This window comes from Alosa alosa, chromosome 21 (genome assembly GCF_017589495.1).
Source record: "Alosa alosa isolate M-15738 ecotype Scorff River chromosome 21, AALO_Geno_1.1, whole genome shotgun sequence".
NCBI lineage: Eukaryota > Metazoa > Chordata > Actinopteri > Clupeiformes > Clupeidae > Alosa > Alosa alosa.
Window position 1 is genome coordinate 1,824,436 of NC_063209.1, and position 18,074 is coordinate 1,842,509.

Here is an 18,074-nt window from a genome sequence, read left to right on the forward strand (position 1 = left end):
AGTCAAATTCCTTGTTGTACACAACTTGGCCAATAAATAAACTTGAATTTCCCCTGGGGATCAATAAAGTATCTATCTATCTATCTATCTATCTAAAGCTGATTCTGATTCTGGTTATTATTATTATTATTATTATTATTATTATTATTATTATGAATTTTCCCCTTCCCCCTTTACAATTGTATGTAGGCTTTTTTATTTATTATTTATTTGATTTTGTTTTATTTGTAGGCCTCACAGGTCTGTGACACGGGTCACTTTTCCTGCCCAGGCCACCAAAGTTACATGCAATATAGGCATTCCAGACCTGTGTTGGCAATGACTTTGACAATGAAATCAATTTGCGGTTTGTCAAGAGCAAAAATATAATTAGTGTGCCTGCCATGGAATTCCACCAATGCCACATTACTGTATGAATTAAACTATCAACTGTGATTGGGCCATTTTGACAGGTCAGTGAATGTGTAACAAATGATTTGCCCTATCAAAATAATTCCAAAAATGTGAGATACAAAATTGTGTGCTACATATGTGCGTTTTAATTTTAAACAGATTTTTAAAATGGTCTATCATGTTTTTGGGTGTAACATCTAAACTATTAGGATGAACATTTGTTTGTAATATAAATGGAAGAAACTATGTGAAAAGGAGCATTTCAGATATTATTTCTGTTTCTTTTGTTCCCTCCCCTCTTTCCATGATTCCCCAGGAAACAAAAGATCAATTTTGTGTGGGGTGGCATAAGCTCCACCTCATTCCCCTTCTCTTTTCCTTGCAACCATCTACATCCCTCCCTCCCCCTTTCTTTCTCTCTCACACGCACACACTCTCTCTTTCTCACTCTCACTCCCAGTGACACTTGCATTCTGTGTGTGTATGCGTGTTTGTCAGGCTGAAGGAGTCGAAATAGAACGTGAGGGAGAGAGAACGAGAGTAAGTGGGAGGGAGAGTGGACAACAGGAAAAAGAGAGAGGGAGGGGGCATGTGTGTACGATTGTTACTCAAGGGCAGGGGGAAAGAATAAGAAAATTGAAGTAGCCGCCATATGCTGTGGATTTTTCTGAATGCTGAAGTGACACACTCTTTTCCTGTTGGGTGTAGAAAAAAAGATGGGAAGCTCGCATTTGCTGAACAAAGGCTTGCCTTTAGGTAAACACTAACCGTTGCCTTTTCGAGTACTTCCACGCATGCAACTAATCTAAGATCTACATTCTGCTATATGTGTCTGTGGTGTATGTGTGTGGGGTGCGTATTGTACAGTACTCTGTCTACCCCTCCCCCTTCTTCCTTTCCTTCCTCCCCTCCCCCATCTTTTCTGTCTCTCTCCATTATCTTTCATCTTAACCATTTGCCCACAGAAAATACTCAGAAAATTGTGCTTTCTGAGTATTTCTTATTCATGTGTTGTGTGTATTACCATGGAGAATAGGTACGGCAACAGTGTAGTGTTCAGATTTGATTCAGCTGCATGACCTGAAGGACAGAAATGCACATTATCTCTCAAAAAATGTTACGACTAGAAAGGTTTCAGCAGGTAGTAGAACTGGATTTCTTGTGCATTGTGCTCTGGGAATATTGTTTGCTGTTTCAGCCTTCATTGCTCTCCAATTTCTTCTCTCTGAGGAAATGAACAAATGAGTAAAGAAATACTAGTCACCGAGAAACCAGGATTTGTGTTTTACAGCTTGTATGCTTTTGTGTCTCACTTTTATTACCTTTATAGCAGCTGTATTGGGCTCTTGTTGTTCATGGGCAACATCTGTGTCAGTTTGAATGATTAACTGAGGTTTTCGGAGGTCTTTGGGCACCATGTGAGATCGACTATGTTGTATTATATTCATATAAGCAGGCTAATTCAAACATACCTTCAGGGTATGCAAATATAAATAGAGTGAAATCCAATATATCACAAAAATTCCACTGACACAATTACTATGTGATTCAGTATTGTGTGTCAACAAACCTAGCCTATATGTCATTGAGATTTGGTGTTTGATTTTTTTAAATTATTATTTGTAAGCGCTTAGATGAAAAAATGTGAAAAGAGGAGGGGTGTGTCAAAATCCTGGGGAGAGTGCTCCTGGGGAAACATGAGAAAGATGGTCACACCAGATTTGTGCACTTGGATATAATTATAAAATATATGGCTGCATTCTAGGTGTACCTTAGCAGTCTGCTATTGCTTTGTTTTATGCTGGTGACCAGGCTTGCTTTTTTCCTCACGTAAGTCAATGAAACAAAAACGGGGGGAAAAAATATTAGTCAGGCAGAGCAAATCCCAAGTCTCCTTTTCCAACCCACACCCCTGAGCAGGTCAACCATATTGGTGATGGAGCAAGTAAATGGTCTATTTGTCCAATAAGGAAAATAACCTAGCCTTTAAAAGATTGTTGTCAAGGTGATGTATATTATCTAGCTTAGTGGGCCACTGTTTAGATGATTGTGCCTTTTTTTTACAAAACATGAGTGTTTAGGTTGGCATTTGTCTAGTTGGCCTCTGGACCCTTTCATGTATCCCTAAAAGGGTTATCATTGTATCCGAGTCTGTGTTCTTCCCTACAATTTCAGAACTCTCAACACTGTGGTTTTGCAAGTAGGCTACAGTGCAGTACTTTAAATTGGATTCAACCATTTCAGGCATTAACAGAGCAGATACTCCAAACCTCCCTGTCAGATGTCATCAGGTATACTCAAACGTAGCTCTTCTTCTATACTTGTTTTATTGCTCCCATTGAGCATTGATTGTACAATGGGTACAGATGAGATATTATTCTGTTTGAGTCAGTGAATATTTTTATTGGTTTTGGCGAATTTTTCCTGTGGCACATGTAAACTCGAATTTTAATGTATCTGAAAGGGTTGTCAAATAATATGATAAATATGATAAATAATAATAGCCTGATAAATAATAATAGCCTCCCATAATCAATTTTATGATGTTATGTATACCCTCATCTACCCATCTGGCAAAATGTTTTGGCAAAATCATCAAACCCCAATGGTTGAATGAAGGATTGCCTATTATGGAATACAACACTGACAATGGCTTTGCTTTAAATGTTTCATTTGGTTTCATGTACAAATGTGGTTGTGAATAATAGATAGATATGATAAAATAAACAGCACCATTAGAATAGGAAGCAATAGAGGAGGATCACTGGAGCAACACAGATGTTTACTTATTTCTAAGTTTTAATGCATAGATGCACAGCAAGGGACTACTAAAAAGTGATCACCTATGCATTAAAACTTAGAAATAAGTAAACCTCTGTGTTGCTCCGGCGATCCTCCCTACTAATACGAGACTGTCCCTTCCCATAGACGCACCAGATGTCCGCAGAAGCCCAAAGGAATTACCCTTTCAGAATAGGAAGCAGATTTGGTCTTATTGGCAACTTTAAGCACAGTGTCCTTTTTCAAGTTGCAGTAGTTTGTGAGAAAGATTGCTTATTGGTAAAAGAAGGCATATACAGTAGGCTACTGAATGCTTTGATGTGAGAGAATAAATAAGCTAATAAAAATATTGTAAGGGCATTTTAAAATACTGGGATGCCACACATCTTTTTTTTGCAAATACCAAATATGCTATTACTCAAATGCAGCCTGTAAAGTTTATATGAATATCCCACTGTGGTTTAGACTTTGATCTGAATTGTCAGATTCTTCAGCTGTAGCCCAACTTCAGTTTTGTCACATTTATGAGAACAAAGGTAACAGTAACCATAATTAAAGTAAATAATAATGTGGCTTAGGAGAAAACTTTATATATGTTGTATAAGGTGCTGTGCTATAAGAGGTGCTGCCTCCATACCCTCTCAGCTGAGCTTCATTCATGGTCTACACATGACACTGTCATGACACATGAAACCTAATCCTAACCTCTAACCCTAATCCTAACCCTAACTTGTTATGACAAAAACCGAATGTCACTTAATAACAGAAGCGTTGTGTCATAAATGTTTATGACACGTTCATGACAGTGTCATGTCACTCTTATGTCAACACTGTCAAGTAAAGTGTAACCCATATTTTTAATACATCTAATATTTTTTGACAATATTAAGTAATGTTCACATGGCTTTCTAATATCCCTACACTTTATAATGACATTTGATAATGACATTAAGGCCCAACTAGTAATGCAAGGTGCTAGTTTTGAGTTGTCTTGAGTGCGCTATGATACTCTTGTTGACACTCCTCTATTTACTTGCATTGTATGTAAAACAGTGCCACATGTGGTACAACATGGTACTACAAGAGAGCGGACCCAGTGCTAGCTGGTTAGCATCTTAACTTTAGTGGATATCTGGGCAACACAGAGAACAGGCAGTGCGTCATAACCATTGTTTCTCCACAATCTGTTTCTACTTGTAGGTAATTTTTGAGTGTTAATCTAAACAAAAACTACTGGTACACACAGCTCCTTCCCAGTGTATACACTGATGATACGCTTAGTCCTTGGGATGAGATAATCTGCTATTAAAAGTACACTATGCTAGATTTTCACCTTTACGAAGCCAATTTGATGGTAAACGAACTTGCAATAGGCAAATCGTTCACCTAGCATATACCGAGAAAACCAGCCATGCAACTTCAAGAACGGTGGCCCGACAAATCTTCGTGAAACATTACCTTGTCAGTAGATCTAGCTCTTTGGAGATAATTTTGCCCGTTGTTAATCCTTCACCTCCACAACAAAAACGTTTTCATTGTGCGGGGATAAGTCACGAGAAGTTTGCTATTTACAACAGCAGAGTAAAATATATATTGCAACTCTGGGGGCTCTACAGTCGCCAAAAATAGCTAAACCTGCATAGTATACATTTAAGACATGTAACAGTTCATGTTTAATATACAGTAGCCTAGTTAAAGTTGCTGTACAATAACTACAACCCAATTGGCTGTATGTATCTCACCCATTATTTCTATGTTTTAGTACATAAAAGGAGTAATAATTATGTGTCGCCTGAATGAGAATATTAATTTAAGTACCTTAAGTGAAAAAGGAAAGATGCTAGATATATTGTAGACTAGATATATTGTAGACTGTCAATAACACAATACCTTCTCTCTCTGTATAGGTATTAGACCCCCTATAATGAATGGACCAATGCACCCACGGCCACTAGTGGCCCTGCTAGATGGGCGGGACTGCACCATTGAGATGCCCATCTTGAAGGATGTAGCCACAGTGGCCTTTTGTGATGCTCAGTCTACCCAGGAGATCCATGAAAAGGTGAAATATAGACTATATCATTTGTTTTAAATATCTTGAGTATAGCATTTTACAACAGCTTTGTCATATTTTTGTTACATTTTTTAATGTTGTAACATCTGAGTATTAATGTGCTCTGACAAACTGATGTAATGTGATCCTGATATTTGGGATTTCTCCATAAGATCGGCATAGGAACAATTGTGATTTGGGTGTGGGGGACCTAGGACCCGATATGCGACTTATCTTGAAATATCTTCTATGGTATGAGCAAGATTGTTTTCCAAACTACACATGTATGGTTTCAGTTACATCACCACATTTTGTCAACTCTTTTAGACATTTATTAAAATGGAAAATTCAGCCATAACAAGGCAGGTTGTCCCTGAAGGACCTCTTGCCATGTTTTGCCTCTGCAGTATAGGCTATCGCTGTGTCAGACAGGCAATGAAAGATTCTAAATATTTTAAATCTTTAAAAGGACATAGTAAACCTCAAATCCCATTGTCACCTCTTTCACATACAAATCCCACAACTTGAAATGAACAAAGGCCCAATGTTACGTAACACATGGGGATCGCACTTTTGGTATGCCCCCAAAATTCACAACACCAGCCCACGCAGGTCAGCTACAGGAAGTCCCGCCTTGTTACTGTTGCTACTTGCTAGGTTAGTGTTACTGTTGCTACTTGCTAGGTTAGATAAATAATAATGGCTAATTGACAACCTGTAGACTTAGTAAGCATTAACAGGCCTACTCATAATTCGTATTCCTAATCAAATAGACCTAATCAAATAGCTTATACATCAGTGCTGAACATATTGATACTGAAGTTTGAGGCAGCACCCAATTCATTACAACCTCACTTATGTGTGGCCTAGGTTGGAAGGATTTTACATTTGTTATAGATTATATGGGTTTTTCATTTTTCGAGTTATACTGTTAGGGTTGAGCATCCAAAGTGGTATGGTTATGCTAATGATTATGACAGAATAGAAAAAACATTTAATTCCAATCTCTGAGGGACTGGTTTTTCTTCAGTATCTGATTCCACCTCAAATTCCTGGCTCAAACATATGCAGCTCAATGTCATCAGGGCTCCATGGGTCTGTCCCTCCAGTAAACAGGCAATGTGTAGGCCTACATTTTCGAGTTGAATATTCAGGTAAAAGCTGGAGCCTATTTTTGACGCACCAAAATTGTATGCCTTCTATGTTAACATCAAAGAACAAGCTCCAACCTATGAGATTGTTAATACTTAATTAAAGCCATGCTCCTAAATTGTGGATTCCAAAAATACAATTAAAAAGGTAATGTATAATGTCTGCAAATGCCTATGTATGTCTTCCTCTTTTTCAGGTACTCAATGAGGCTGTGGGTGCCTTAATGTATCATACCATCACACTCATGAGAGAGGACCTTGAGAAATTCAAAGGACTTCGAATTATTGTCCGCATAGGAAGTGGCTTTGACAACATTGATATCAAGTCTGCAGGAGACCTAGGTAAATGAGCCTTGTCACACACATTTCTTTAATTACTACAATAGGACAAGGTTCAGGATTATCCATGGTGAATATGCTGAATATTTTAATTACTTGTATTTGAGATCTTGCACTTGTAATCTTCAGAAACTCTGAATTAAGTTTTGGACACAGTAGATATGCATACTCATATTTCTCAAGTTACATATCTCTGCTATGGACAGTTGCTGATTCAGGATTAGATGACTGCAAGATTGTACCACATGTCCTATAATGCAATTTCCTCTCTCATAAGGGTCAGGTGAATCCAGTATTATTTTTACTCTTAATGTAGAATATCATCAGTATTAATGTGATGATTTGTAATTAATTGAATGTCAGTCATAACTGAAATCATCAGTCAACAATATATATTTTTTCTCACACAGGTATTGCCGTGTGTAACATGCCAGCTGCATCTGTCGAGGAGACGGCTGACTCCACCCTCTGTCACATCCTGAACCTATACAGACGAACCACATGGTTGCATCAGACTCTGCGGGAGGGCTCTCGGGTCCAAAGCGTAGAGCAAATCCGGGAAGTGGCATCAGGAGCTGCGCGGATCCGAGGAGAGACACTAGGAATTATTGGTCTTGGTCAGTACAAAAAGAGGATAAAGTGTCATTTTAGATTCAAGTGAGATTTGAGACCTTAAAATGACCCAAATTTCATATGTTAACATTACTTATGTATAAGACAGAATGTCTGATGGTGATTTCTGTTAATGATTATGTTTTTCAACTTAACCCACAAACTGACACTGAATCTAGTAGCAAGAAGGCAGCTAAACTGAAATACTTTTAGTGAGGAGGCTGTGCAGTGTTACAGTGTGAGATGAAACCTAATATGTGACAATCACTCCTTGCCTCAAGTCTTATTGTGCTCTGTAAAAGAGGAACTTGTGTAGTTGGATGTATTGGAAGCAACATAAATAATCAACACTGTTAAGCTGTTTGTAACATACTAATCCAAATTCATGATTTCACTTATTCAATTCAATTCCTGATATTCTATTAATCTTTTCTTCAGGTCGCGTTGGTCAGGCAGTTGCACTGAGAGCCAAGGCCTTTGGATTCAATGTGATTTTCTATGACCCATACCTTTTAGATGGGATAGAAAGAGCCTTGGGCTTACAAAGAGTAAACACCCTCCAAGATCTTCTTTTCCATAGTGACTGTGTCACACTCCACTGCAGCCTGAATGAGCACAACCATCATCTCATCAATGACTTCACCATCAAGCAGGTATTGAAAGTGGTGTCAAACTGAAGAATATCAAATTACTTTCATATCTATCTCTAGCTTCAGGATATGCAATGAAAACTCTGCCCCATCAGAGCTTTTTTTGCAGCTAATGCCTTGTCATACAATAACAACAACAACAACAATAATTGTTATTATTATTATTACAACAGTTGTACATTTGTCGTCTGCGTGAATAGTCAGCCTTATCTAGTTTATGTAACATTGTTCACTTATCTGCATGCACAATCACATCTGTTATCCATGGTTTAGATGCGTCAGGGTGCATTCCTGGTGAACACGGCAAGGGGGGGATTAGTGGATGAGAAGGCCTTGGCACAAGCCCTAAAGGAGGGGAGGATACGTGGAGCAGCCCTAGATGTCCATGAGACGGAGCCCTTCAGGTGAGTGTGTATGCATATATATATGTACTGTATATGACATGACTGTATTGCTTTTGAATCTCAAACTGTAATGTAAAGGCATTTTTTCTTGTATCCCAATGTGTATTGTGTAATTATTGAATTAGTTTTTTTTTCAGCTTGGTTTATTATTACTTACTATATTTTTTCCCATCTTAGACCAAAAGTATTTGTAAGCCACTATATTCAGTAAGCATCACTTTCTCAGCTTCAGTCAAGGTCCACTGAAGGATGCACCAAATCTGATCTGCACACCACATGCAGCCTGGTACAGCGAGCAGGCATCCATAGAGATGAGAGAAGAGGCAGCTAGGGAGATCCGCAGAGCCATTACAGGTAACCACCGCCTTAAAAAACAAAACAAAGATTCTTTAGAACAGAGGAACCATCTCTGCTCACTGTACAGACAGTTTTTGGGGTGTGATGACATTTCGTTTCCTCTCCCTTCCCCAGCCACTGAGTCAGTCATACTTGTTATCATACCTGTTGACTTCAGTTTCAGTTTAAAACAGAAAGTGAAAAATAGCTTATGTTGTGGTGATACACATGTGCAAAACCCTCCAACTTATAGCGATGGTGATACATACTCATTCATTCATTCATTCATTCAACCATTTTTGATTCTCAGAGGTTCACATGGACAAACCCTCCTACTACTATAGCCTACCTGAAATAGATCAATATTTAAACAAAGTGATACACTGACCAACCAAAGACTAGAGTAGGGGTTTCATGACAGATTAATTCAATACAGATATTTACTAGCTGATTGACAACTTTATAACTAGCTGGTTTTGGCAATTCCTGAATCCATTCTATTGGATTAATATATTAATAAATAAATACAAATCAGTCCAAAAAATTTGTGACACGTTCAATCACACTGTGGCTATATTGTTTCATCTATTGTTTAGATGATGCCTAGCTCAATGGGAGCATTGGCCATTAGCTGCAGCTACTCCAGTTTGGTAGCACCGATTTTGGTTGCCCCCTATCAATAGTGCTCGGCAACATCTAGCAATCAAGATCCTTGTAAAAATCGTCCGGATTTCTCCTTTAAGGGGTAATAACATGTTCCTTAATTTTAATGAAAGAACATTTCTGGAAAATAACACATATGTTTTGTCTTGTAGGTCGCATTCCAGACAGTCTGAAGAACTGTGTTAACAAAGAATTTCTAAACCAAACTACACATTGGGCAAGCATTGATCCTTCTACAATTCATCCAGAACTGAATGGAGCATACAGGTAATACTCTCAAATAACCACAGGCATATTGGTTTGTTACACTTATAGATATGTAAGATCTTGTCCATTAAAGACACTCTAAGCGATGTTGGGTAACGTCACTTCTGTTGACGTTCAAACAAACCAGAGAGCTAGCTCGCTACTCCCTCCCCCTCCCTCCCGTGCGATGGAAACTCTCCTAAACGCGCATCTCGTCGGTGATTTGCTGGAACAGTTTGATATGTTTTTATGGTCCAGGTTGGGCCAAGTTGTTTTTGTTGCCGTTTTTGGAGCCTGGGCTGTTCACAGAAGCCATTCTTTTTACAGTGTATTCAGGGTACAGGCAGCTAGCGGATGGTGACGTGATGTTTGCAGTATGTGACAAAAATTTGTTTAGCTTAGAAACCGTGTAACATCACTTAGAGCACCTTTAATAGTCTTGTTAAAAACAATTGTGAACCCCTTATTAGCCCAAATTCCTGAAAATCTGCATAAATACAACCTAAAATCTCCAAAAGACTGTCGGAGCAGTCCTGAGTTCAGGAGGCAGGGAATTCCAGAGAGTGGGGGCATAGTGACTAAAGGCACCATGTGCTGAATTTTAGTTAATTCTGGGTATCGCAAGGAGCCCTTTACCTGAGGATCAATAAGCATGCCAGAAATGTAGGAGGGAGCTACACGTATTTTAAAATCAATTATTCACTGTACTCGGAGTCAATGGAGTGATTTTTAATACTGGAGTGATGTGATGAGATATTTGTGTTCTGGTTAGTACTCATTTTGGATAAGATGGAGTTTGTTTAGGTTCTATTTTGTCAGTCTAGCAAAAAGTGTGTTACAATAGTCTAATCGACTAGATATAAAAGCATGAACCAGCTTTTCAGAGTCTGTTTTTAACTGTGAGTTAAAAAGCATCTAACCTTAGATATATTTCTAAAATGATAAAACACAGTCTTGGAAATATTAGATACATGTGCTTCTGAAAGTTCATCAGCATCTAAGATCACACCTACATACCCGACATTCTCACACGGTTTTATAGACAGGGGAGTTAGCAATGAGTGAAACTGATGTCTCAAGACCTTAGGACCTACTAAAAGAATCTCTGTTTTATTATCATTAAGTTTTAAGATGTTTTGGGCCATCCAAGTTTTAATATCAGAAATGCTTTGGATGAGGTCATTCACTGGACTAGGATTATTGGAAGAAACAGAGATATATAATTGCGTGTCATTGGCATATGAATGATAAGAAATATTGTACTGCTGAATAATAGGCCCAAGTGGGAGCATGTACAGATTGAAAAGCAGAGGACCAAGAATTGAAAGTATGTGAACCTCTTCTAATGAAGTGACTGGGATTTATCGGATGCTTTAATCCAGAGACTCCAACTGCTTAATTTGTATTGGGTAAACACAATAGTTTCAATCAAATATTTCCAGGTTGCATAAACTTTATAATAGTTGGGAATAATTTTAGCCCATTTTTCATTAATTTAGTAGCCTGGCTACTCCCACCTAGAATCTTCTTTCAGTGAGATACTAGTCAGCCACACGACACTACCCTTTCCCCCGAGCACAAAGGGTGACGGGCCAATCAGCGACCAGAGGGGGTGCTATAGTTTGGAAATCAAAAGTGGCTGTGGTAAACAGTAGTAGCCACGCCTGCAAACATGAAAACTGCAGTTGGTGGAATGTGTAGATTTATGTGTAGTGAAGGTAGGCCTAGATACATCGTTTCCTGATTGCTGATGTGGTTTATTGTCAGTTTAGAAAGGTTAGGTCATCAATAATTGGGATAGATACCATTTGAGAAATAAACAAGTCTTACTAGTCACATATGTGTTCAGTTCCATGCATCATCATGCAAATATTAGAATTAGTAAAAAAAAAAGGATATGCATGATCTGTTGGCATATTGTATATTCACTTAAAATACAGACGTCATGTAACCCTTTTCTCTGAAAGCTTTGCTCCTCAAAGCTATATTGTCAATCTTAGGTATCCGCCTGGTGTAGGAAGCCTTGCCTCTGGAGGGCTGCCTCCCCCCATTGAGGGAATTGTTCCGAGCACTGTGCCCATCACACACAGCTTGCCAACAATGACGCATCCACCACATGCCCCATCGCCCGGAAATACAGGCAAATCTGAGCCTGACAGAGAACAGCACCCCAATGAGCAGCTGTAGCTTCTCTGCTAAAGCTGCTTGTTTGACTGTCTTAAAGAAGAGGACAAAGTCATGAACTTGAACAACTGGCAACATTTACCATGGAATTACCTTGGTCTAATTGTGACTTGTTTTGTTTCATCACCTAAAAATAAGAATTGTACGGATTCAGAGTGAAAAGAAAATAGTCTCTGTAAAAGAACCCTACTTTGTAGTTTGTCTGAGTACAGTGGGCATTTTTTATCTGTTGTGTCGCTTGGATTCTTGTTCATCAAAATTACATAACATGAATGTACCCTGGTTTACATACAGTTGAAACATTTCTTAAATTATTCCAACTATTAGTTCTAGTAACGTTAAAAAAATGCTATCTTTTAAGGCCCAGCCACACTGACAACGATAACTATGATGGTAACTGCAACTGTAACTACATCAGCGTCCACATTGTCCAATGAAGGAGAAAGCCTAAAAAATATACTTCATATTAATTTGATTAATGATTCAATGATTAATTTGATGTATTCTGATGAGCTGTCATTAAGACACTTGCTCTGAGTGATGCCCAACAATATCATTCATCATGTTGCTCTTGTTGTAGTGTGGGGTGTGAACATTGACATTTTTATGAACTGACTGTATTTAAAACTATTGTTTTTACATTCATAGGTTATGTTACGTTTTTATTATAGGTGTAATTGACAGTGTGGATGGGTCTTTATACTGTATGTTTTAACGTTCCCCAGCAAGCCCCAAATGAGGCAGTTTTTGCACATATTCTCAGGAAAAAATAATTCCCTGGCCCCCAAGCCATTTAGAGTGTTGTGATTTGTTAGTATTGACTCAAAAATATTCATAATGTGACTTTATTCACTTAAAGGAGCATGTATTCTTTTCTGTGTGAAATGATTACATCATTGATAAAAAAATGTATTGTGCAAAGCCAACTTCATGCTTGCCTGTCCATGTGTGAATTTATTGTTACATGTTAAATAAATAGCATTTTGCTGCAAAGAATAGTGGCAGCAGACTATATTGCCTACATTGATATCTTCCTGGTAACGTGGTAGGCTAGCAATACATGTCTATCTATCTGTCTATCTATCTATCAATCTATCTGTATATACATATACAGACATACAAACACATTCAGATACACACAAACACATACAAATATAAAATATTATTTTTTGTTAAACAAACTCCAAAAAGAGGTGTTTGTGACCGTATGCATTTGTATGAATTATTTTAGAAAATAAATAAAACATCAGTAAACATGTTTTGTGTGTAATTATGAACTTTCAAATTAATTGATTTAGTGAGTAGAACATTAACTGATTTCTGATCTTTGTTTTGTAAAATTTTAGTGAAAAAAGGGAAAGGAGCATATGCAAACGTTTGGACATCCCCAAGAGATTTGAGCTTATAGTTTCCACACTTCATATTTACATGGAAGATAAATTGACCAACATGATGGGGAGATCCCAAGTATTAGACCCATGGAGTAATATTAAGTTAAAGCAACTTTTACAGTGTGTGGGGTCTTATACAGCTACTTGTATACCCATCATTTTGCTGATGAGGACAGTTATATTGTGACCATCCACTCCCCAAAAAGTATTACAAATATACAAATAATACTCTGCTGTAAAACAAACATTTGTGGGTATCTGTATAGTTTCAAGGCCTTAGGTGATTCAATATGGCAGAAAGTGGCCTGTAAACATGACACCAGAATTAAAATATCAAGCACATTTTCAACAATTAAAAAACAAAATGGGAGACAGAAGAATGTTTCCACATAGAACAGTCTGGTGTATACATAACACAGTATAAATATAATGCAAAAATGTATCTAGGCTACTTTCAAGTTAGGGAGTCATAGGAGTCATATGATAACTGACAGTTGGAATGGCTGAACAGTTAAATAGTTGAGTAGTTTAAATGGTTAAATTATTTAATAGTGAATTATTGTAGTGAGGATTTTTATTTTAAAAACAGTTGTGGGCAGAGGACACAGTTGATCAGACAATGTAGATAGTTTAAAAGTTGAATGTAGATAGTGTAATGGATGTTGATAGACAGAAAGTTTAATAGATGTTGATAGATGGTTTAATGGGTGGATGAGTGAATGGTTTGAAGAAGATGGATGGATACAGGTGTATGGAATGTGCCTTATACCCTTGTAGAATGGAGAGACAGAGAGAGTTGGCCTAGTTGAGCAGAAAGCAGTTGATACAGGCGCAATCAGTTTAATCAGAGACTTTCTAATGTGGAGACACAGCACTCAAAAAACTACACGTTCTACACATATCCCACCCCTTCCTCGGCAAAACGTCGACATGTGAATACATTGAGCCAATCATGTGGTGTGATGTGAATACATTGAGCCAATCATATAGTGTGTTGTGAAGACATCGTGCCAATCGTGTTGTGATCTCGCCGCTGGAGCAAGATTGGTGTCGCGAAGCCTTGCACACGCGCAGTTCGACCCAAAGACTGTGCCCGATGAGTGCCCATAAAACGTTGGTATATGGCCGCTGAGTGGAGGGACTTGCCTAAAAGGACTTTGGTTTAATTGACTCTTTGAGGGGGCCTAGTAGAGCAGAAATTGAATGTTCGGATAACAGAAATTGAATGTTCATGCACTGTAATAATAATAATAATACTACTAATAATAATAATAATAAGTCTCATGTCTCATCTTGTCACAGTTTGGACTATTTTTGACCACCAGAGGCTGCCATAGAGTATTACTATTCTCTGATCAAAAAATGTGACAGGATTTTCATTTTTACCATTAGGATTCAACAGGATTATGCAAACCTAAGGCTATGTATATAACCAAGAACACAAGATGTTAACCAATGGGAATCCAACTTTAGATGATGACACTGACCAGAAACCTCCAATCACCCATCCTGTGGGGGAATATTTGCATGCTGAGTGAGGCATTGTTTGCAAAATAATCTTCCTCCTTCAACATTCTGAAGCAGCCAATACAGCCAGAATCAGGAGTAAATAAGGGTGAAAGGGTTAATGTCTCGCACGCATTCTCCTGCAGTAACTAACCCTGTGTTCTCTTTCAGTCAAACTCACTCAACATTAACCAGTGGGAACACATATACCATCCCCTCATTGTAACCAAAGGTTAATTCACCAACATAATATTAACAATGCGTAAGTGCATTTGTTAAGTTATCAAACAACCACAGAGTGAAGTCAATCACACATGCAGCGCTGATATTATCCCCCCACACTCTCTGCTGTGCCCTTATATATTGATGCATAGTCAATAAGGTGCAACAGCGCACTTGTAGGTGATTAACAACCACGGAGAGCATAGAGACCCAATGAGAGTGTTAGCGGGTTGAGGCTAAAACGCCCGCATTGCCTGTTCTCTGTTTCACACACTGGAATTGAACTACCTTCTTACTGTACCAAATGATTACCATCAACATTGTGTGGAAAAACAAATATCTAGTCTAATCAATGAAGGTGAGAATGTATAGCATTTGGCCTATGTCACATCATTTGGTTAAAAAGATTAGAGCTTAACATCCTGAACTTAACAATATTTTTGTATAGTTTAACCAACCCTTCTTTAGATGGAAGTAATAGAATCATATATAAAGTTCAGCATTTTATCAAATGGCACGACTCAGACGTAGCAATTTACATGTTATGTTATTATTGTTCATTTTATATGGCTCCTGATGTGAAATTTTGTGTGTTATATTCAAATGTATTCTTTTTTGGAAATAAGGTCATCTTTTACTCATAAGCTATGCAACAGCAGGGGATGTCCAAACTTTTGCATGCCAATGCACATGCACTGTATCTGTGATACTCTCTGATACCACATGATGGCATAACAGTCTTTAACACTGCAAGGTTAGCACATTGCCGTCAGTCACAGTGGACTGAACTGAAATAACTATAGGAAAGGGAGATAAGATATTGAAGACCATATGGGAAATATTAATGTTGTCCAAATGCCATTAGAGCATGACCATTTGATTGTGAAAGCACATATTAAAGCCTCTGCAGGTTTGACTGCTTTTTAGTATATTGATGGCAACTCGATTTTTATTACAAAATGATTTATGACCATGATGTCTGATAAAATATAACAGTTTAGTGAACTATCCATTTTTTTGTGCCAAACTATGATGACTGAGACTGAGTTATCCCACAAGCTGTTGAGTGATCTTTATTAGTTAAAAATACTTGTCCACATTATCTATGTTAGTGGCATATTATACCATTTGCAAGTACCATAATTGGCTCTTTTGGCACAGGGATGGGTGTGTGATTTTTAAATTCTTCGTCTATATTTCTTACATGACAAAGAAGTTGGTCCTGCATTGTAGTCAGTGTAGCTATCCAAATGCTATTTGCCCGTTTGTCTGAGGACGCCAGAGAACTACTGTACCTTGGCCCATTTGAACAAGAGCACACAAAGGCTATTTATTTGCTTTTATTTATTTATTTATGTATTTATTTACTTCCTCTTATTAAGCATGTGATGTTATTTTTGATATCCAGATTATGGTTTATGCATCAGTTACTATTACTTTCTGTAGCATCTTTGAATTTCCTTCGCTAGTGTGATCTTTGGAAGCAGTCAGCCTACAATAGCGGCCTCTCTCCCACAATGGAATTTATCAACCACAGTCTCTATCCACGGCCAGAATTTCCAGACATCCCTTTCCTGAATTAATGGAAAAGCCTGGCAGTGTTCACTATACCCACAGAATATGGTAACATGATTTAGGTGTTGAGAGGGAAAATGAATAAAACAAAACACAAAATGAAAGGAACAACTTGTTTATATCTTTATTAGCACCAGCATCAGAGGCTATGTTAAATAAGTCTTAATTGCACAAAATAGTTGTGCAAAATAATAGTTTTTTCAAATCAGAAGTCAACTTTGAAATATTGCTACGGTATCCATAAATATTTTTTGCTGAACTGCATGACAGTGAAATAAATCAGGAAAGTATTGGCCTAACGATCACATGAGTTCAGGAGTTCATGGGGATACCACAGCTTAACTAAGTTTACTTCCTTAATAGAACAGGATAGCAATTACTTTAGATGAGCTTTCATTGTTATATTGTTCCATGTCACATTCAGTTTCAGCTTCAATGCAATACACTGACTAAATCAGGTGGCACTCAGAACTGCTTAAGTATAACAGTATACATAACAGTTAAATAACAGTTTTTCAGTCCAAAGGCCTCAAATTATAAAATGTATATAATCTATACAACAAGAAACATTCTCAACTAAATTAAAGATTATTTGAACTTTTCACATTATAAATGGTGGCTCATGTCTCTTCCAATCTTAGATGCTAGAGTAAGTCCTGTTTTCCACAACATCCATCTGTGCGATGTGTTGACGGTTCCGATAGCCACTACTCTAAACAGTGCTTGCTGCTCCACCTGCTACGCAGTGGCACATTTCAGAAGGATATCAGAAACGTTTCTATGCTCTGCTTTGCTCCGAATATGCACAGTGTATTTTTTACAAATGTCACTTCTGGAACGCTTCTGAAAACAGTTCAACAGGCAATCAGGTAGCTATTTCCTCATGAATACCCAATAGTGTCACCTGTTTACGCATCAACTTTATAACTGGTGGCACCAGTCCAGAAGTCAGTCGCCACCTCGGAAATGGTTTCAACATAAACCTTCAACATTTTAACATCTTGAGAGTGATTGATAGAACTACCTTTATTAGTTTGCCACTGGCAACTGCTGAGAGTCAAAACTGTCTAACTGTGTTTTTACCAGTCTCCAAAAAAAAAAAAAACAGCAGGCACAACCTCCATGCTAATAGATTATTTAGAAGGCATGCCAAGGGAAAAAAGCCTTTCCTGACATTTAATTACAAATGTAAGTGGCTGGAGTTTGCCAGATGCTACCAGGACTTTGGCAGGAGTTCTGTTCTGTGGTCTGATGAAATGAAAGTTGAGCTTTTTGGCAACAAACACTCCAGAATCCCGTGCTTACTGTTAAGGAAGGTGGAGGGTCTGTGATGTTGTGGGGCTGTTTTTCCTCCAAAGGGCCTGGGAACCTTGTTATTTTGCATGGTGTCATGAAATAAAAAAAACCGTCTGCCTCTTCCAAGACACTCAAAAGTGGGTCATGATTGGATCATCCAGCAAGTCAATAATTCAAAACATGTCCAGATTAACACAAAAATGAAAATCAAAAATGTATTTGCTTGATTTGCTTACTCAGTCTGATTTTTGGGCAAATCACACCACTGACAC

The 18,074-nt window shown here is 37.9% G+C and overlaps 1 protein-coding gene across 4 annotated transcripts; it reads left to right on the forward strand.

The window, feature by feature from the left end:
- The first annotated feature begins 702 nt into the window (after positions 1 to 702).
- Positions 703 to 13,066, forward strand: ctbp1 (C-terminal binding protein 1). Of its 4 annotated transcripts, XM_048230968.1 has the most exons (10): positions 709 to 1,149; positions 2,638 to 2,684; positions 5,082 to 5,236; positions 6,576 to 6,720; positions 7,128 to 7,334; positions 7,768 to 7,982; positions 8,253 to 8,383; positions 8,610 to 8,737; positions 9,535 to 9,649; positions 11,596 to 13,066. In XM_048230968.1, exons 2-10 carry the CDS (start codon positions 2,675 to 2,677, stop codon positions 11,813 to 11,815), a joined length of 1,326 nt encoding a protein of 441 aa, XP_048086925.1. In that variant the 5' UTR covers positions 709 to 1,149; positions 2,638 to 2,674; the 3' UTR covers positions 11,816 to 13,066. The 4 variants fall into 4 exon arrangements, with proteins under 4 accessions (XP_048086924.1, XP_048086925.1, XP_048086926.1 ...); XM_048230967.1 differs by lacking the exon at positions 2,638 to 2,684 and having other exon boundaries at positions 703 to 1,149; positions 8,616 to 8,737; XM_048230969.1 differs by lacking the exon at positions 2,638 to 2,684 and having other exon boundaries at positions 11,629 to 13,066.
- Positions 13,067 to 18,074: the final 5,008 nt, after the last annotated feature.

Excerpts from the sequence above, each read along its gene's own strand:
- ctbp1 (XM_048230966.1), top strand. The coding sequence starts at position 1,110 with ATGGGAAGCTCGCATTTGCTGAACAAAGGCTTGCCTTTAG. Across the intron at positions 6,721-7,127 it reads CAAGTCTGCAGGAGACCTAG|GTATTGCCGTGTGTAACATG; the intron begins GTAAATGAGCCT and ends TTTCTCACACAG. Across the intron at positions 7,983-8,252 it reads ATGACTTCACCATCAAGCAG|ATGCGTCAGGGTGCATTCCT; the intron begins GTATTGAAAGTG and ends TCCATGGTTTAG.